This window comes from Euprymna scolopes, chromosome 10 (assembly GCF_053919585.1).
Source record: "Euprymna scolopes isolate OS-2025 chromosome 10, ASM5391958v1, whole genome shotgun sequence".
NCBI lineage: Eukaryota > Metazoa > Mollusca > Cephalopoda > Sepiida > Sepiolidae > Euprymna > Euprymna scolopes.
In genome coordinates, this window is record NC_136491.1 from 92,048,550 (window position 1) to 92,064,818 (window position 16,269).

The 16,269-nt window shown below is 34.3% G+C and overlaps 1 protein-coding gene across 2 annotated transcripts in view; it reads right to left on the reverse strand.

Moving 5' to 3' along the window:
• The window catches only part of LOC145286128 (caspase-8-like), a 173,614-nt gene that overhangs the window by 45,162 nt on the left and 112,183 nt on the right, over nucleotides 1-16,269 (reverse strand). For both annotated transcript variants that reach the window (XM_080134834.1, XM_080134835.1), the window contains exon 8: nucleotides 11,815-11,886. In XM_080134834.1, the coding sequence (XP_079990960.1) occupies nucleotides 11,815-11,886 (72 nt within the window). The remainder of the gene's footprint in view (nucleotides 1-11,814; nucleotides 11,887-16,269) is intronic.

Genomic DNA, 16,269 nt, shown 5'->3' on the forward strand with positions numbered 1-16,269 from the left:
CAATGGTTACCTAATCATTAACCAAGACAATGTATTTATGTATTAATTTGGAAATCCTAATGATCCATCTTCTAAAAATTGTTTCAGTTTTCTTCAAATTATGGTAGCCTTGGTGGGAAGAGAAATTATTTAACATATGTTGCACAATAACTGTCGAGAGTATGTTAAATTGTTTCATATATGCATTTAAATTATCCATCCGAGGATAGGTAAAATTATTTTCAATATGTGTTGTATATTACTCATCCATGCAAAGGTAAATTTATTCCAGATATATGCTGTAAATTACCTATCCTAGGTAAAGTACAATTATTTCATATGTGTAATGCCAGTCCTAAGGTAGGTAACATATTCTTTTGCTCGAAATAGCAAATGATACATAGACATTTAAAATTCCTCTATCCTAAGAATAACAAATATGTTCAAAATCAACTTCAATTTTCTCAGTGTTTATACGGTTCCGAGCAACGCCGGGTAGCACCGCTAGTCTATATATATGAAAGGCAAAATGTGTGTGTGTGTATGCCTTGCAAAAACTTTTGACAGAAGCAACGGATTTTCATGAGATCAATATCATTTTGAAGTTCGACCCTTTAGATGACAAATATCGAAAAATTGGCTAAAAACAATAATTCCTTCACCCTCAACTAACTACAGGAAAGGGTTGTTTTCTTTTTGGAGTCACCATTTTTGCAAGTCATCGTATCGTTGTGTCGGTTGGATTGACTTTACTTAATTTCAACGTTGCGAACTTCCGGTCGGACGATGGAGCATTGGTAACGCGTCAGATTTTCTTTCATTTTCTTTTTTCTGCCTTCCTTCATGTTACAGTTTCGAGCCTGCCTGCCTGCCTGCCTACTACCACTTTTTTTTTTTTAACACCTCTTTCCACATTGGCTGGCGACTGTTGTTTTGATTTCTTCCCCACCGCCCACCTCGCTACTACCAGTTTTCTTTTTAACGCCTCCGCATTCTCCCCATGGGTTCAACCCTACGTGCCTACTAACACTTTATTTTCATTTTACACACACCTACAAACACCTGGGCACTGATGGGCACCCACGCTAGTGAATTGATAAAAGAAAAGTCTATTTTCCTTCCATGATAATATGTGCCGACACCAAAAGCCATTAAAAACACACTAGCTGTAAAAATTGATGTATTTTTACTGTGGTTTTTTAAATGTTCCATCTCAATGGCACCCTTGTTAAGAAAAAACAAGTAACCTTATTTTTTGGGTGATCAAAGTCATTTGTGGGTCTAGTCTGGTGTTATATCCATCTTAGTGTTATTATTATAGGCAACATCAGTTAGAGAAGATGCAACAATCCTTGTATAAGGCAATACAAAATAGCTACATGAATGTGGATTTTATTTGGGCTTTGAATATCATGTTATTTTGAATATTTAGTCAGGGTTAACTTCTAAGGAAAAGTATCCTCATGCCAGGTTGTTCTGACAAACCCCTGTACAGAGAGACCTTAGACACTCGAGGATAGTGTCTAGTAGGCATTCAAGTTCTCTCCATTTGGTCCTTTTAGATATGTAATTGTATGTGCATAGTTTATGATCATTATGGCCTTTTTTTATCTTGTCAGATTCCGGGACAAGAATTCATCTGTCTGGTGGAATATCAAGCTAAGTGCTGCTACTTGAGGTGCCATTACTAGAAGGTACACCATTTCTCATATGAACGAGTGTATAGCCATGTCTTTTTCACATCATATGTCACCATCTAAATAGTTATATATTTTATTTGGAAACAATTTTCTTAATATTCTATCCATATAAAAAAAAAATCAGTTTTTTATCCTTAAAATTTAGATTTATTTTAACTTTTACTGAGACATTTTTTGTATTTGGAATTTTTAAACTAAAATTGATAATTTTTTTCTCTTTTTCATTTTACTTGAGTTGAATCTCAGAAACTAATCCTAACCCCTTCCTAAGACAATACTTGATTACTCCATGAGATACACAGATATCCAAGTGCTTAATTAAAGTTCTCCTCTTAAACGTTGAGTTAGTAAAGCAGTTAAGAACATTAATCTGCACCTCAATCGACCAATAAACTATGCCATAGTTTATTTTTATTGTGGTTTTTGCAGGATTCCAGGACCAAAATTAATCTGGTCTGGCGGAGTATCCAGTTAAGTACTGTTACTAGAGGTAACATCAGTAGGACAATATATGCCTGCATGTACCACAGTGTTTATTTTGAATATTAGTTCAGGGTTCAACTGTTGAGAGAAATATCCTCATGTCATGTTTTCTGGACAAATCCTATAGACCGTTGGCCCAAGGCGAAAATTATCACTTAATGAGATGTAAAAGGAGTGGGGGGTTATTTTTTGGATAGAATATGTGCAAAATCATAAAAAACTTTGAAAAGTATTTCACACACAATATTTTAGTGCATTAATTAATAATTTGAATTGTAATCGTCAAATGAGACCCTATCTTTTGAGTTGTGTGTAAGGAAAAGTAGCCAATCAGAATACAGCTTTCATTTACTTGCTTATAATTAACCAATCACAATGTATGTGATAAAATCAAGATGATGGCGCCCAGTGAAAATAAACTATGTAAACAAAAACGAAACTATTTTCGATTTCATAAAATAACATCTCACGTTTTCTTGTTCATTTTATTTTTGGGGACTTTTCTAGATCAGGACTTAATCTATTATCTTCCTTTACTATATAACTGCATTGATATCCAGCATTGCCTAGATGGACATGAAGCTCAGTTTGGACACAGCTGCTAACTCCATCATTACCCCCACAACAATTTCAAAAATAAAAGAACGGATAAAAACATGAAAATGTAATCACCCACCCCCCCCCAAAAAAAAAAAAAATATTTCGGTAGAAGGGACGAAGATAAGAAGCTATTCTCTAGGTATTGAGTGCTTTTTGATGAGTATATACCAATTTAAATAAACTTCTTAAATGCTGGCTCAGTCTAGAAAGATTTCTCGTTACGGTCTGTTGCAACAAAAACAAACTGAAAATAATTCAGTTTTAAAAATAACAAAGTAGAATTTGTTTAAACAGAAATAACTGTTATAAAAATGATTAATATGTTATTAAAAAAAAAGAAAAGCTTAGCAATTACGATGCCAAAAAAATGTGATTTATGTAATCCTCGAAATAAGAAAAAAGTTTTGTTTGAATTTAAATAAATTCACTGATAAAAAACTGCCAAATAAATAATACTAAGTTTAAATTTTTTTTAACCTTGTAAAAAACTGTTAAAAAATGTAAATGATAGAAGTTTGTTTGTTTTCTGTTTATCGCCATTGGATTGCAATTTTTGTTTCTGTGAAATAAAAACTTAATGTTCAGTTTACTTAAACCTCTGATAAAAAATTGAAATAAGGAAATTGTTTTTGTTTTAATATAATTATCCACCAAAATTACAAAACAACCCTGTTTAAATGCAAATAAAAAAAGACCACCATTACATGTACACAAACATCAAAACTTCAGCTTATGAGACAACCTCCTAATCCACTAGCATACAACGCTGATTGGAAATTCTTTTATTTAAACCAATTAAAAAAATAATGCTGATGCATGCAGTTTTTGAAGTCGTTTAGAAAGAGAAAATTTTACTGATCTTCGTTTTGTTTAAAACTTTATTTCTATACAAAATAATTGACTATTTTTCTAATTCTCACATATTATGCACCCGAGGCATCGCTCTTTCAAATGGTACTGGTTTCAACCCAGTCCGATGCAGCTGACGAAAGCTTTTAGTAGGCATACAAACATACATGCATTCACACTCATGCACACACTAACAGATAGGTGAGATTTATGTTATAGACAAGCGGGGATCCCCGGTGTTGCCCAGATGTGGATAGATTTTATTGTAAAGGTATTGATCAACAGAGCCCTAAAAAATGTTTCAAAACACCCTTAAAAAAATGAAAATAGCAGCAAGTACTTGTGTGAGCACAAAAAAAAGGTAGGATGCAGGCAGGCTCAAAACTGTAATGTGAAGAAAAAAAGGAGAAAAAAAAGCCAACTGTTTAGCCCCCCCCCCCGTGCGCACAGCAACATACAACGTCGCCAGCATTCAAAATAAGGCTAGTCATTGCAAGGTGTATGATGACTTTATAAAAATGTTGATGAAAAAACTGACCCCCCCCTCCTTGTAAAAAATGATTTAGTTGACCAGTACAGAATTAATGTTTTTACCCAATTTTTAGATATTTGTTGTTCAAGAGTCCGATGTTTCTAACAATACCTATTTTGTCAGTGTTTGTTGCATGTGTCAAAAGTTTTGGGCAGACATACAAACACATACACACAAACACACATTTTGCCTTTTATATCTACCCAGCTGGGTGCCCGGCGATGCCCAGGTGTTTGTAGGTGTAAAAGAAAAAAATGTTTTAGTAGGTAGGCTCGAACCTGATGCCTTGAGGTCAACAGCCTGATAACTACGAGGGCAGCGGAATTGAGAATGGATGAAATTAAACGATTAAAAAGTTAAGTGACAGCTGGGTAAATTTAATGAGATCAAACATCACACCATAAGGGAAACTTAACTTTGTTTGTTTCCCCCAATATGTTGGGGAAAACCAGCTCCCCACAAAAAAGGGGAATGCCCAACTGAATAGCAATTGTCTGATATGATGGATTTTGCCCACATTGATCAAACCTCATTGCTTTCTGGACATCCCCAACGCAAGTGCCAGGGAGCTGCCTTTGCTACAGATTCAGTTTCACTTACATATGGAAAAGTCAAAGAAACATGCGAAGAATAAAAAATGTCACGAAAATAGCATGTAAAAGTCGCCCAAATAAAAGATACACGCAACCTGCTTGCGTAAATCATAGATATTATAATCTAGGTAGCATATAAAAAGTTGTAAGAAACAGTGACCGCTCCGAGCGCCCATCCTCCAAAAGCCTTTGCCAGACGTACAAAAAATGTACACACACACATAAACACACACACTAACACACATTTTGCCTTTTATATATATAGACTAGTGGGGATGCCCGGCGTTGCCCAGGTGTTTGTCAGTGTGTATGTAGGAAAAAAAAGTGAAGGAGGAAAAAAAAAGTTTTGGTAGGCAGGTAGGCTCAAACCCGAAGCGTTGAGGTGAAGGTGGAAAAGAAAGTGAAAGAAAATGTGATATGTTACCGTGACGCTAAGAGGCAGAGGAAGTGTGAATGGTTGAAATTAAACGATTAAAAAGTTAAGTGAATGAGTTGAAACAGGTGCATCACACACTTAACTTTGGCTGCAAGCCAGTTAACTTTGTTTCCCTAACATCTTGGGGAAACCAGCTTCCCATAAAAAGGAGAGTGTCCAAATAAATAGCAATTGTTTGATATGATAGGTTTTCCCCACATTGATCAAAGTTCATTGCTTTCTGGACATACCGGCACAAAAGGCCAAGAACACAACTTCGCTTTTGATTTAGTTTTGCTTTTATACGAAAAACACAAACATGCGAGAAGACAGAATAGCGGGAATTTTATAAAATAAAAGTCACTCAAATAAAAGATAGACACGATGTCCCTTTGCAAATCGTAGATATTATAATCAAGGGAGTATATAAAAAGTTCTAAGAAATGGTAAATCCCTGAGCGCCTCCCCCCAAGCTTTTGCTAGACATACAAAAAAAGCGCACACACAAACACACATTTTCGGGTTTTATATTATAGACTAGCCTGGGTGTCTGGAGTTGCCCAGGTATGTGGAGGTGTATGTAAGGTGTTGATTGAGCAAATAAAAACAATTAAAAACAAAACAAAAAAATAGGAGTAGTAAGCAGGCTCAACCACGTAATGCGCAGGAGGAAAAGGAGGTGAAAAAAAGCAAACAGTCTTATCGATGCGCCCACAGTAGTTATGACATTACAGGTGTTTGAAATAACCTGGTTTTATGCGACGCCGTTCACACGAGGCTTGAATGACTTGCAAAAATGTTGATGAAAAAATTGACCCCTCCTTGTAAAAAACGGTCGAGTTGACAGTGAAAGAATATGTTCCTGGCCAATTTTCGAATATTATTCGACCGAGAGACTGAAGTTTCAAACAATAACAATTTTGTCAGTGTTGGTCACATGTGTTGAAAGTTTTAGCAAGACATACAAACTTGCATACATTCTAACAGATGTTTGAGATTTATATAACCTATATATATAACGGCAAAACGGCCATGAGCATTTTTGTATGCCCATGAAAGGCTTTTTTAGCTTTTTTGTATATGACAATTTGAAAACCATACGGCATACGACAATTTGAAAACCAATGCAAAAATAAGAAGCTGATGGATTACAGAGTGAAACGCTTCGACAACTTTTTAAACTAAGTTTATAACATTAGGTAAAAGTGCTCCAGCAAACCAAGTAAATACTTGCCTTTTAAGTATTCGGGTCTGTTTTGAACGAATATTGTATTTAAGTAGTTTTTATTTTACATTAAAAACAGTTTATAATCTTATTTTCATTTAGTTATATTTAGAACTTTTTCCCATGCAAACATTTTAATTTATCTGTTTTTATTTTTATTTTATTTTGCAAATTTTGCTTTCGGTTTGAGTCACAAAATAATAATTTTTTTTTTTTTTATACATAAAATATCATACTTCAGCAGATTTTATGACTGCCTCCCCACCAGGCAATGCTCCCCCCTCCCTGCTGTCAGAATTTTTTTTCTGGATAAATAAAGATATCATATTTAAGCAACGCCCCCCCCCTCCTGCTGTCAGAATTTTTTTCTGGATCAATAAAGATATCATATTTAAGCAACGCCCCCCACCCCCTCCTGCTGTCAGAATTTTTTTTCTGGATCAATAAAGATATCATATTTAAGTAACGCCCCCCACCCCCTCCTGCTGTCGGAATTTTTTTCTGGATCAATAAAGATATCATATTTAAGCAACGCCCCCCACCCCCTCCTGCTGTCAGAATTTTTTTTTTTGATCAATAAAGATATCATATTTAAGCAACGCCCCCCCCTCCTGCTGTCACAATTTTTTTTTTACAACCAGGCAATGCCCACCTCTCTTCCACCCACGTTGTCACAACCCCACTGCCACCCCCCCCCCGTTGTCACAAACCCATTCCCTTGCTGTCACATTTTTTTTTCAATCATGCAACCCACTCCACCCCTGTTGTCATAATCTTTTTATGGCTGGGCAATGCCGGGCACCTCCGACTCGCTAGTCTATTATATTAAAAGCAATTTCTGTGTGTTTGTGTGTTTGTATGTCCAGTCATAAATAGAAAATGGACCACCATGAATATAGTATTGTCGGAACTGTCACTCTTTCGGACATGTGATATCAAAGATTCTGAAAAAAATTTAATTTCTTATACCTTAACGGCTAGAAAATGTATTGGAGGGGGGGGGGCCATAAAATTGTTTCCTTTTAACACTTGCATATGCATGAATACTATCGTCTTTTGCATGCACAAAATACAAAAATCTGCAACATCATGTCATGATGGTCGCTTTGACCAAGTGGGTTAGATTGTTGGCTCATAGCTCTTCGTTTTTAGGTCCAAACCCACCTCATGCCGGATTTTTTTTTTCTTTTGCGTTTAAACAGGGTTAAAAAAAATTTTAATATTTTTTGTTTTGTACTTTGTATCATTACTTTGACATTTTTTATCAATGGTCAATTAAATTAAAACAAACATTTTTCTTATTTTGAGGGTTACGTAAATCACATTTTTTACTTGATTTTTTTTTCTTTTGATGATACAATAAGTAATAAATAATCATTTTTAAAACATAAAAACGTTTATTCCGAGAGCTGAAAGAGAGAAACAGACCAAATACCAAGGTCTCATGTATGATATGAAAAGAAACTGGAACCTAAAGGGGATATCAATCATACCAGTTATCATAGGTGCCACAGGACTTATGAAGAAGAACCTGAAGTCCTATCTAACTAATATTCCTGGTGAACCAAGTGCAAAAGAGATTCAGACAATTGCACTTAAGGGAACAGCGAGGATACTAAAAAGAGCTCTCGGTTGGTTTCAATAAAAAAGCGGGGCAATGTTGGCAGCTGGTTTGGCTGCCCCATACCCAGCATTACAATCTTCAAAGGAAGAAAAATAAAAAAAAATAAAAAAGTTAAAAAAAATTTCTACTTTGTTATTTTTTAATACTGAATTATTTTCAGTTTGTTTTATTTTAAAGTTTTTTATAAAAAATTATGAAATTTATGGACTTCAAAGTAACAATGCCTGTTGCAACAGACTGTAAAGAGAAATCTTTCTAGACAGAAGCAGCATTAAAGAAATTCATTTAAACTTGTATATATTCATCAAATAGTGCTCAATATCGTGAGAATAGCTTCTCCTGTTTGTATCCTTTCTGATGAAAAATATGGTGAGGAGGTTGTCAGGTACGTCTTTTTGGGGACAATTACATTTTCATGTTTTTTTGGGGTTTTTTTTTTTACACAGTGGTCACCACTTATCAAGGCCCGGAAGCCACTCAGGGATAAGGGTTACTGCAAGCACATTACATTAGTGTGGAGATTTGATGAAGTGTTTACTTAAGGGGGCGGTTCATTAGGAATTTGTTAACATTGGACTTGAACACATCCAAGTTGTAGTCCGGTGGGAAGCAGGCAGACGGAACAGAGTTCCACAGGCGTGCAGTTCTAAGAAAGAGGCTTTGTTCATGGAATCCACGTTTTGATCTAGTATTTATCCGTTTTTAAATAGGATTACCATATCTTTTATTTTTGAAATTGTTGTGGGGCTATTGACGTTCCCCAGATAGAGTTGACATATAGTAACGAAAAAGTGCTCAATATCTTTAGTATAGCAGGTGTATCCAAACAGAACTTTATGTGGACCTGGGCAATGCCAGGTATCCCTGCTAGTTCATTATATAAATCTCAAACCTCTGTGTGTGTGTGTGTGTGTGTGTGTGTGTGTGTGTGTGTGTGTGTGTGTGTGTGTGTGTGTGTTCATATATCCACTAAAAACTTTTGTCATCCGCATCGTACAGGCACGAACACAGTATCGTCAGAACAAACGATCTCTGAGACAAAAAGTATCGAAAATTGGATAAAAAGTGTCAATTATTTTGTGTAGAAATATTGTTTTGTTTGAGGGGAGGATCAGGTAAAAACCTTGCTTTTAATGCAGTTTGTAAACCGCATATGTGCAAACTGTTATTTTGTTCTTAAATAGCTAAATTTGTTACGTTATAGCATCTGTGTCCTCGTGGGCCGATCGATAATGCATTCGTCTAGTAACTTGAGTCATGGATGTTCGCACCCGCCAAACATCGATTTAAAAATTTTTTTTTTTTATTGGAAAAATTTTACTTTCGGCTTCACTTCTAACTGATGGCACCCAAGTCCCTTTTTTTATGACCGGACCCCCCCTCCCAGTCATAATTGTCTATTTCAATCGCAATTGTAATAGCACAAAAGAAATATAAGTAATTGATCAATAATTTTCGTAACGTCAATGCTTTTAATCTAATTTTGGTAAATTTATTTTAAACAAGTTCTTGTGAATACCTTGAGAAATTTGGCAGACCAAAAAAAGTATATTTTAGAATTTTAATATGTACAAATGTAATGTAAAATGATATCTCATTTCTGGACCATTCTAACTTTTTAAGTAACTAATCTTTTTACCACTAACCCTAAGTCTGAGCAGCAAGGACATAAAATGATATGTAATAGCCTAAAAAAGTAGAACCTCCCAAAAAAGAACATGCATGATTTATATGACATAAAAAAAATTTTTAAGCGGTTATCTGCTTTAAGATGCAAGAATGGTTAAAAAAATAAGGGATCATTGTATGTTAAATTTATATGTGAAACTGATCTTTCATTCAAAATTCTAAATTGTCTTTTTGTTGTTCATTCTTTTTGTCAAGTTTTTCAGGATATTCACATGTAATCACCTAAAATAAAATCTCAAACCTTGGAGGGGGGGGAGCAGACAATGTTAACCTACAATAAAGCCCTACAATAATTTTATCTATTAGGTTCTGATATGGCAACAGTTTGAAGAACATTTATGATCAAAATCTTGTTGGTTCTCTCACTTTTGATCACACCCCCATCGCACTACATGCTCCACATGTGGTGCGATGGGGGAAAATAGCTTGTTTATTTTATGAATTCTAAAATCAAGCTTCTCTGCTTTCACTACCAATGCTCAGATTCTTCTTCAGTTCCAGGTAAAATCCTAGGACTGAATTTCACACCAGATCTAAAATGAAAGACCTGTATCCAATCTATTTCTAAGGTTGCTGAAAAACGGATGGATCTTTCTACTGCTCCAAAAGTATAAAGGCCTGATGCAATGTGCTAGCTTTACAAAACTCAAAGGATTTCATGCTCTGTCTGGAGTGATTTCCATAATAAACAAGCGAAGCATGCATGGTCCCACGTGAGTGTACAGTAAACGAGGCATAAAAAAAAAAAAATGACTAAGTTCAGCACTGCCCCCCCCCACTCCGGCCATTTAGCTCCAAAAGGTCCCAAGACGTCAAATCCTGGTGAAAATGAACAAACGGTGCAGTTTTACCGTTTAATATATGTAAATTTGAGTTCTGCACCATGCAAAAAAAGAAATGACTAAGTCCATCATTTGCCCCTACCCCTACCGCATTTAGCCCCAAAAGTCCCCAAGGTCTTAACATATTTTAAATTTGAGTTCCGCACCATGCAAAACTGCTAAATAGACATACACAGAAAATTTTGGACAAATATGGTAAAATAGTCCTAAAAATGGAATGTTTTTATTAGCCCTAAAAGAGTCCCAAGAGTTATCACAAAGTATAGACAAACAAAATTACATAGAAATCAGTTAGTTACAACTTTTCAGAAAGTTTTATAAAAATTTAAGGCATCAGTTTTTTTTAATAAGCACAAAAGTGTCAATTTTAGGCATTTTAACCAGAAAGGCACTCTATTGGGGAAACCGGAGTTTTCCTGAAAAATCTGTTCTTTTATTTTTTTACTCATATCATGTTTAATGTTTGTGCAAAATTTCAACAAATTCCAAGGTGTAGTTATTGAGAAAAGTGCGGACGGACGAATGGACAAGGGTGAATTTACAGGTCCACCTTCCTTTTGTCGGGGGACAAAATTATACAGAAAATATCACAGGGCTAATTACTGATTACCTGAGCACATTCTAAAACTTAAAAAATTTGAATGGATTAAGTATGCTTTTTGCATTTGATACCAAAAAAAACAAAATCTGGTATAAAATGAAGTATTATATGCCAGACTAGAGATTCCCACCTAGGAGTCCACAGTCCACCCCTAAGAGTTCTCAGAAGCCTTAAGGGAACCTACAAATAATTTTGTTTTGTTTACTAGAAGATGTTTATTGCAAATTTAAAAATTCATATTTGGATTTTATGTTGTGAATATAATGGAATTGATTCATTGCTAGAGTGAAGAGCAAATTTTTTATCCAGCAAGAATGTAAACATGAGAGGCTTCATCTTTTGCCAAAAGAACAGATTTTCTATTGTTCCACAATGAAGATATCAACCCAAAATCAATATAAAAAAATAACAATAATGTATTTCTTTATTTTTAATGGCTGCTTAAATAAAAATTAAATAAATTTAATTGTTTGCTTTTTTATTAATCCAAATGTTTGACTCTTCCTTAACATGTATATACAACTGAATTAGATAGTCCCAATCATAAGTATGTTTTCATAAAATAGCTCTCGAGAAGTCCACAAGCAAAATGAGGTTGGAAACTCCTGTATTAAACTTTTCAAAGAGTGCAGACTCCAGTGAAATATATGATAAAGATATAAGAAAAAGAAAGGCCAATTACCTTTATCTACATCAGATCCGGTTCGATCCTTATCAGTCATAAAATGTACATTGTTGAAGATAAGGCATATGCCTGAAATGAGAAAAAACAAAAATGTTTTACATGTACATAATTTTTTTATGGAAATTGCTCCAGACAGGGCATGAAGTCACTTTATGTAAGGAGCTAACAAGAAAGGAAGATGCTTATCAGAAAAACAGGAAATTCCTATTGATCTTGCCTGAAATGAGAAAAAAAAATCAAAGATGTTTTACATGTATTGTACATTGTAGAGGATTAGAGAAAGTCGTTGGTCCTCTTAACCAAGAAGGAATACACAAGATTGCCGAAATTATATTTTACAACCAATTTACATTTATTTACAGTAAGTTACACAAGTAATGAAAAACAGTTCGATACCGTAAGAGGTTCAGGTAAAAAGAGAGAAAGAAAGGTGAAGCAGAAACGGATGTAAGGTGCTAACGCCCCCTTGCAGCAAAGAATGATACTACTTGAATTAAGGGGGCAATAATTATGTTTACCTTAATGCCACAGGTTTGTGTCCATGTGTTTGCTATGTGTGAAAATGCGATTTCCACGGTATTCCCTCCAGATAGCTGGAAGCTAAAAGAAAGAAAATTGAATGGGCGTGTAGAAGAAAAAAAGAGATTGCAACACAAAAGGATATCCGACAAAGAGAGGTTGAAGCCTGTGTACTGCGTGAAAGGGTCACAAGACGACCATTGTGAATTGTAAGTGCGAGTGATTTGCAGTTGTAGACTGCATTGTGTTGCCTAGTCTAGGAAGAGTGTGCAAGTGGTCTGCACAGTTTATTTGCATAGCAGGTTTCATAGAGTGTATATACTATGTTGAAGTTGGTCAAAGTTGATCGCACACAGTCGCCAGTGTGTCTGCAGGAAAATGAATCCATTCCATGGAAACGTGTTGTTGAAATTGAGCATGCACGGTTGCAAGTGAGTCTGCAGGGAAATGAGTCTGTTCCATGGAAAGCACATTGTCGACATAGTTCAAATGATTGATGCAACCAGTGAGTCATTTGGATCATTGAACGCCCAGGATTGAGTTTTATAGTGTGCATTTTGCAGGTTAACTCATTCTGACTGGGGAAACTTCTATCAGTCAGGTTATTGTGAATTCCAGAAATTTAGGACTTTATGAATGTCCTTGTGAGTTTGCTTGCATGTTTGTTGCTGGAAAGTGTTGATATGCCATAAGGTGTTGCTGAGCTTGACTTTCTTTTAACATCGATATGAAGTCAAAAACTTTAATTAAAAAACTTTAATAAAAAACTTTAATTAAAAAAGTCTTTAATTATTTTGACAAAAAAACCTCTGCAATCAAGTTGAGTTGTCCACCCTTGAATTTTAACATATTTTAAAAAACATGGCAGCTCCTAGCTTTCTCGTATCACTCATCATGAAATTTGATTTTCTTAGATAAAAGATTTATGAATTTATGTAATTTTTGGAATGTGACATCTTTGTTTCGTGACAAATTCATACATCATAAAGATTTGTCTGTATTTTCTGTACTTTTGTTTTTTTTATTAAGTCAAATTCTAAATAGAACCCAAAATTAATTAATTAATAAGTTTTATACAGAATAAAATATTAGGTTGACAAGAAAGTTCTTGCAGTTTTTAATTTTTAAATTCAGTTTAATATATCTCAGCTCAAATAAAAATTTATTGATCAAAATAAGCACTATTACAATAAACACACTTTTCTCAACGCAAAACAAGTGTATTTATGCCAGTAACATAAAAATCTTGTGTACTAGTGAAGTTGCTGAAGGTGTTTTTGATATTGATATTGATCGAAATAAGCACTATCACAATAAACACACTTTTCTCAATGCAAAACAAGTGTATTTATGCCAGTAACATAAAAATCTTGTGTACTAGTGAAGTTGCTGAAGGCGTTTTTGAAGCATTTTTCACGCAGAAAGTTGTCAAAATGCTTGAAACAATGGTAGTTGGTAGGTGAGAGATCTGGAGTGTATGACAGATAAGGCAGCGTTTCATAGCCAAATTTGTTCAACTTTTGTAGAGTCATTTTAGCAACGTCTGGTTGGGCATTGTTGTGAAGGAGAATTGGGCCTTTTCTGTTGACTAATGCTGAGTGTTGTTGTCGAAGTTTCTGATGCATTTCATCCATATATTAACAGTACTTTTCCATCATAATGGTTTCGCCTGTATTGAAAAATCTATAATGAATGAGACCGATTGCAGACCACCAAACACTTAGCAAGACTTTCTTTTGGTGCAACTCTGGTTTGGGGAAATGTTGTAGAGCTTCATCAGTGTCTAACTACTAAGCTGAGCATCGCCGGTTGTCATAAAGAACCCACTTTTCATCGCAAGTCACAAACCAGTCAAGAAACGAGTTGTTCTTGTTGCATAAAAGAAGAGAAGATGATACTTCATGATGACGTTTCTTTTGGTTGTCGTTCAATTCATGAAGCACCCATTTATCATGTTTTTTGTCTTTCCAATCTCTCTCAAGTGGTTGGAAATCATCATATATATTACATCTAATTCAGAAGTAAGTTCTCAAACGGATTGGCTTTGACTAAGGCTCTTAATGGATCATTGTCCATATCCGATGGCCGACCATTACACTCATCACCTTCAAAACTCTCGTCACCACCACAAAATTTCTTAAACCACCATTGTGCTGTGCATTTGGTTGAAGTGCCTAAGCCAAACGCTTCATTGATATTGCAAGATTTTTCGGCAGACTTTAGGTCTAGCTTGAATTGAAATGAGAAAATTGTATGAATTTACTTTTTTCCGTTTTGTATTCTACGTTCTAAAAAGAAGATATAATTGTTTTAAAACAATTGTAATTAAAACGATTCAATAGAGTGAAAAACGCTTTTTAAAATAATACATAAAGTAAAGGTATTATAATGAAAATTTGAAAATACATCATTTGAAATCAAAATTAAAATTTTTGCATGAACTTTCTTGCCAACAATATTATTTCGAAACCCATTTTTAAGTAAATTATCCAACAAATTTTTCTATAAGTTTGCTAAAAAATATTTCTGCACTATTAATTTTGTATTTAAATTATTTATTTTAATTTAAATCGTTTTCATTTTTAAAATTCTTTATCATTGGATTTTTATTTGTTTGTTTAATTATTGTTTGTTTGTTTCCTAAATTCATAATTCAATTTATTTTTGAGAGGCTTGTTAAATCGAACACATGGGCACAAGAACACGCATGGGAAGTACGGAAAGAGTTTGGTAAATTTTTTTTTTCTTTTTTAAAGAAAAGATCCTTATTTTTGGACATATATTTTAGAGAAAATAATACAGATAAGTAATATTTTAATTATTTATCGACGGAAGTGGATTTTAGTAAATATTTGAGACGCACATGTAACAGAATACATGGAAGCAAACACACACAGGGAAAATGTAGTGATGCCATGTTTGAATTTTAGTTAGTGTTTGTTTATACATGGAATAAATGTATTCCAGAATAAAATTTTCAGAGCTTAGCCAATCAGAGTGGACAGAATTTGGGAAGGGGGACTTTATTATTTATGAATTGGAAATTGGAAAGATTATGTATCTAATAACCAGTTATGCTAGGTGTAATCACAGTATCATAGGAAAATGTAGAATTTGTCCCAGTGACAACTGGTAGCGGTGGTAGGACTAAATATTTAGAGAGAAAAATAGGAACTCCTTCCTCTGTAGATGATACGATAGCGAGGGCGATGCTTTTCGGATGTAATGTAGCATTTTATTATAACGACTGAATATGTCTAAAATGGTGTTTGAAAGCTACATTAGATATGCTGCAGGTTAAGCCTAGATGTAGTGAATTTGTATGTGGCATCTGTTGTTGCAAATCTACAATACTTTGGTCCAGAGTGGAATTTCAGCAGTCATTTTATTATATAGGAGAAAAAGTTCAGTTTCAGTAAACCCTTATTCTCGAGTGGCCTTCATGCCTTGAAAAGTGGTGATTCCTGTGTAAAAAAAATCGAATTTTGTTCCTTCAATTTCTTTTGTTTAAATGAAATTCTTTAAAGTAAATAATAAAAGAATTTTAGCATTTTAAATCCATAAAATATCAAGATGTTTATTTACAGAATGCTGTTTAGCAGAAACAATACAACTTTTCCTTTTTGAATTAAATCTTATTCAATTAAAAAAAAAAAAAAGAAAGCTCAGTTCTATTTCAGTATAAATCGTGCTTCTTATTTTCCTCTTTTTCAATGCAAATTTTTAAATTGTCCAACGTTCATGTAAAAAGCTCTCATCCATTATCAAAAGTCTGATTGTTCAACAGATCTTGTTTGCTAGGATCATAGGTGTGATGTCATTTTTGCTGAAAAGAGGGATGACGCTAATGAGGCGATAATTTAATCGGTCAGTTCTTTCACCAGAATTCTTGTAAACTGGTACCACAGAAGCAGTTTTTCCAGACGTTAGGAA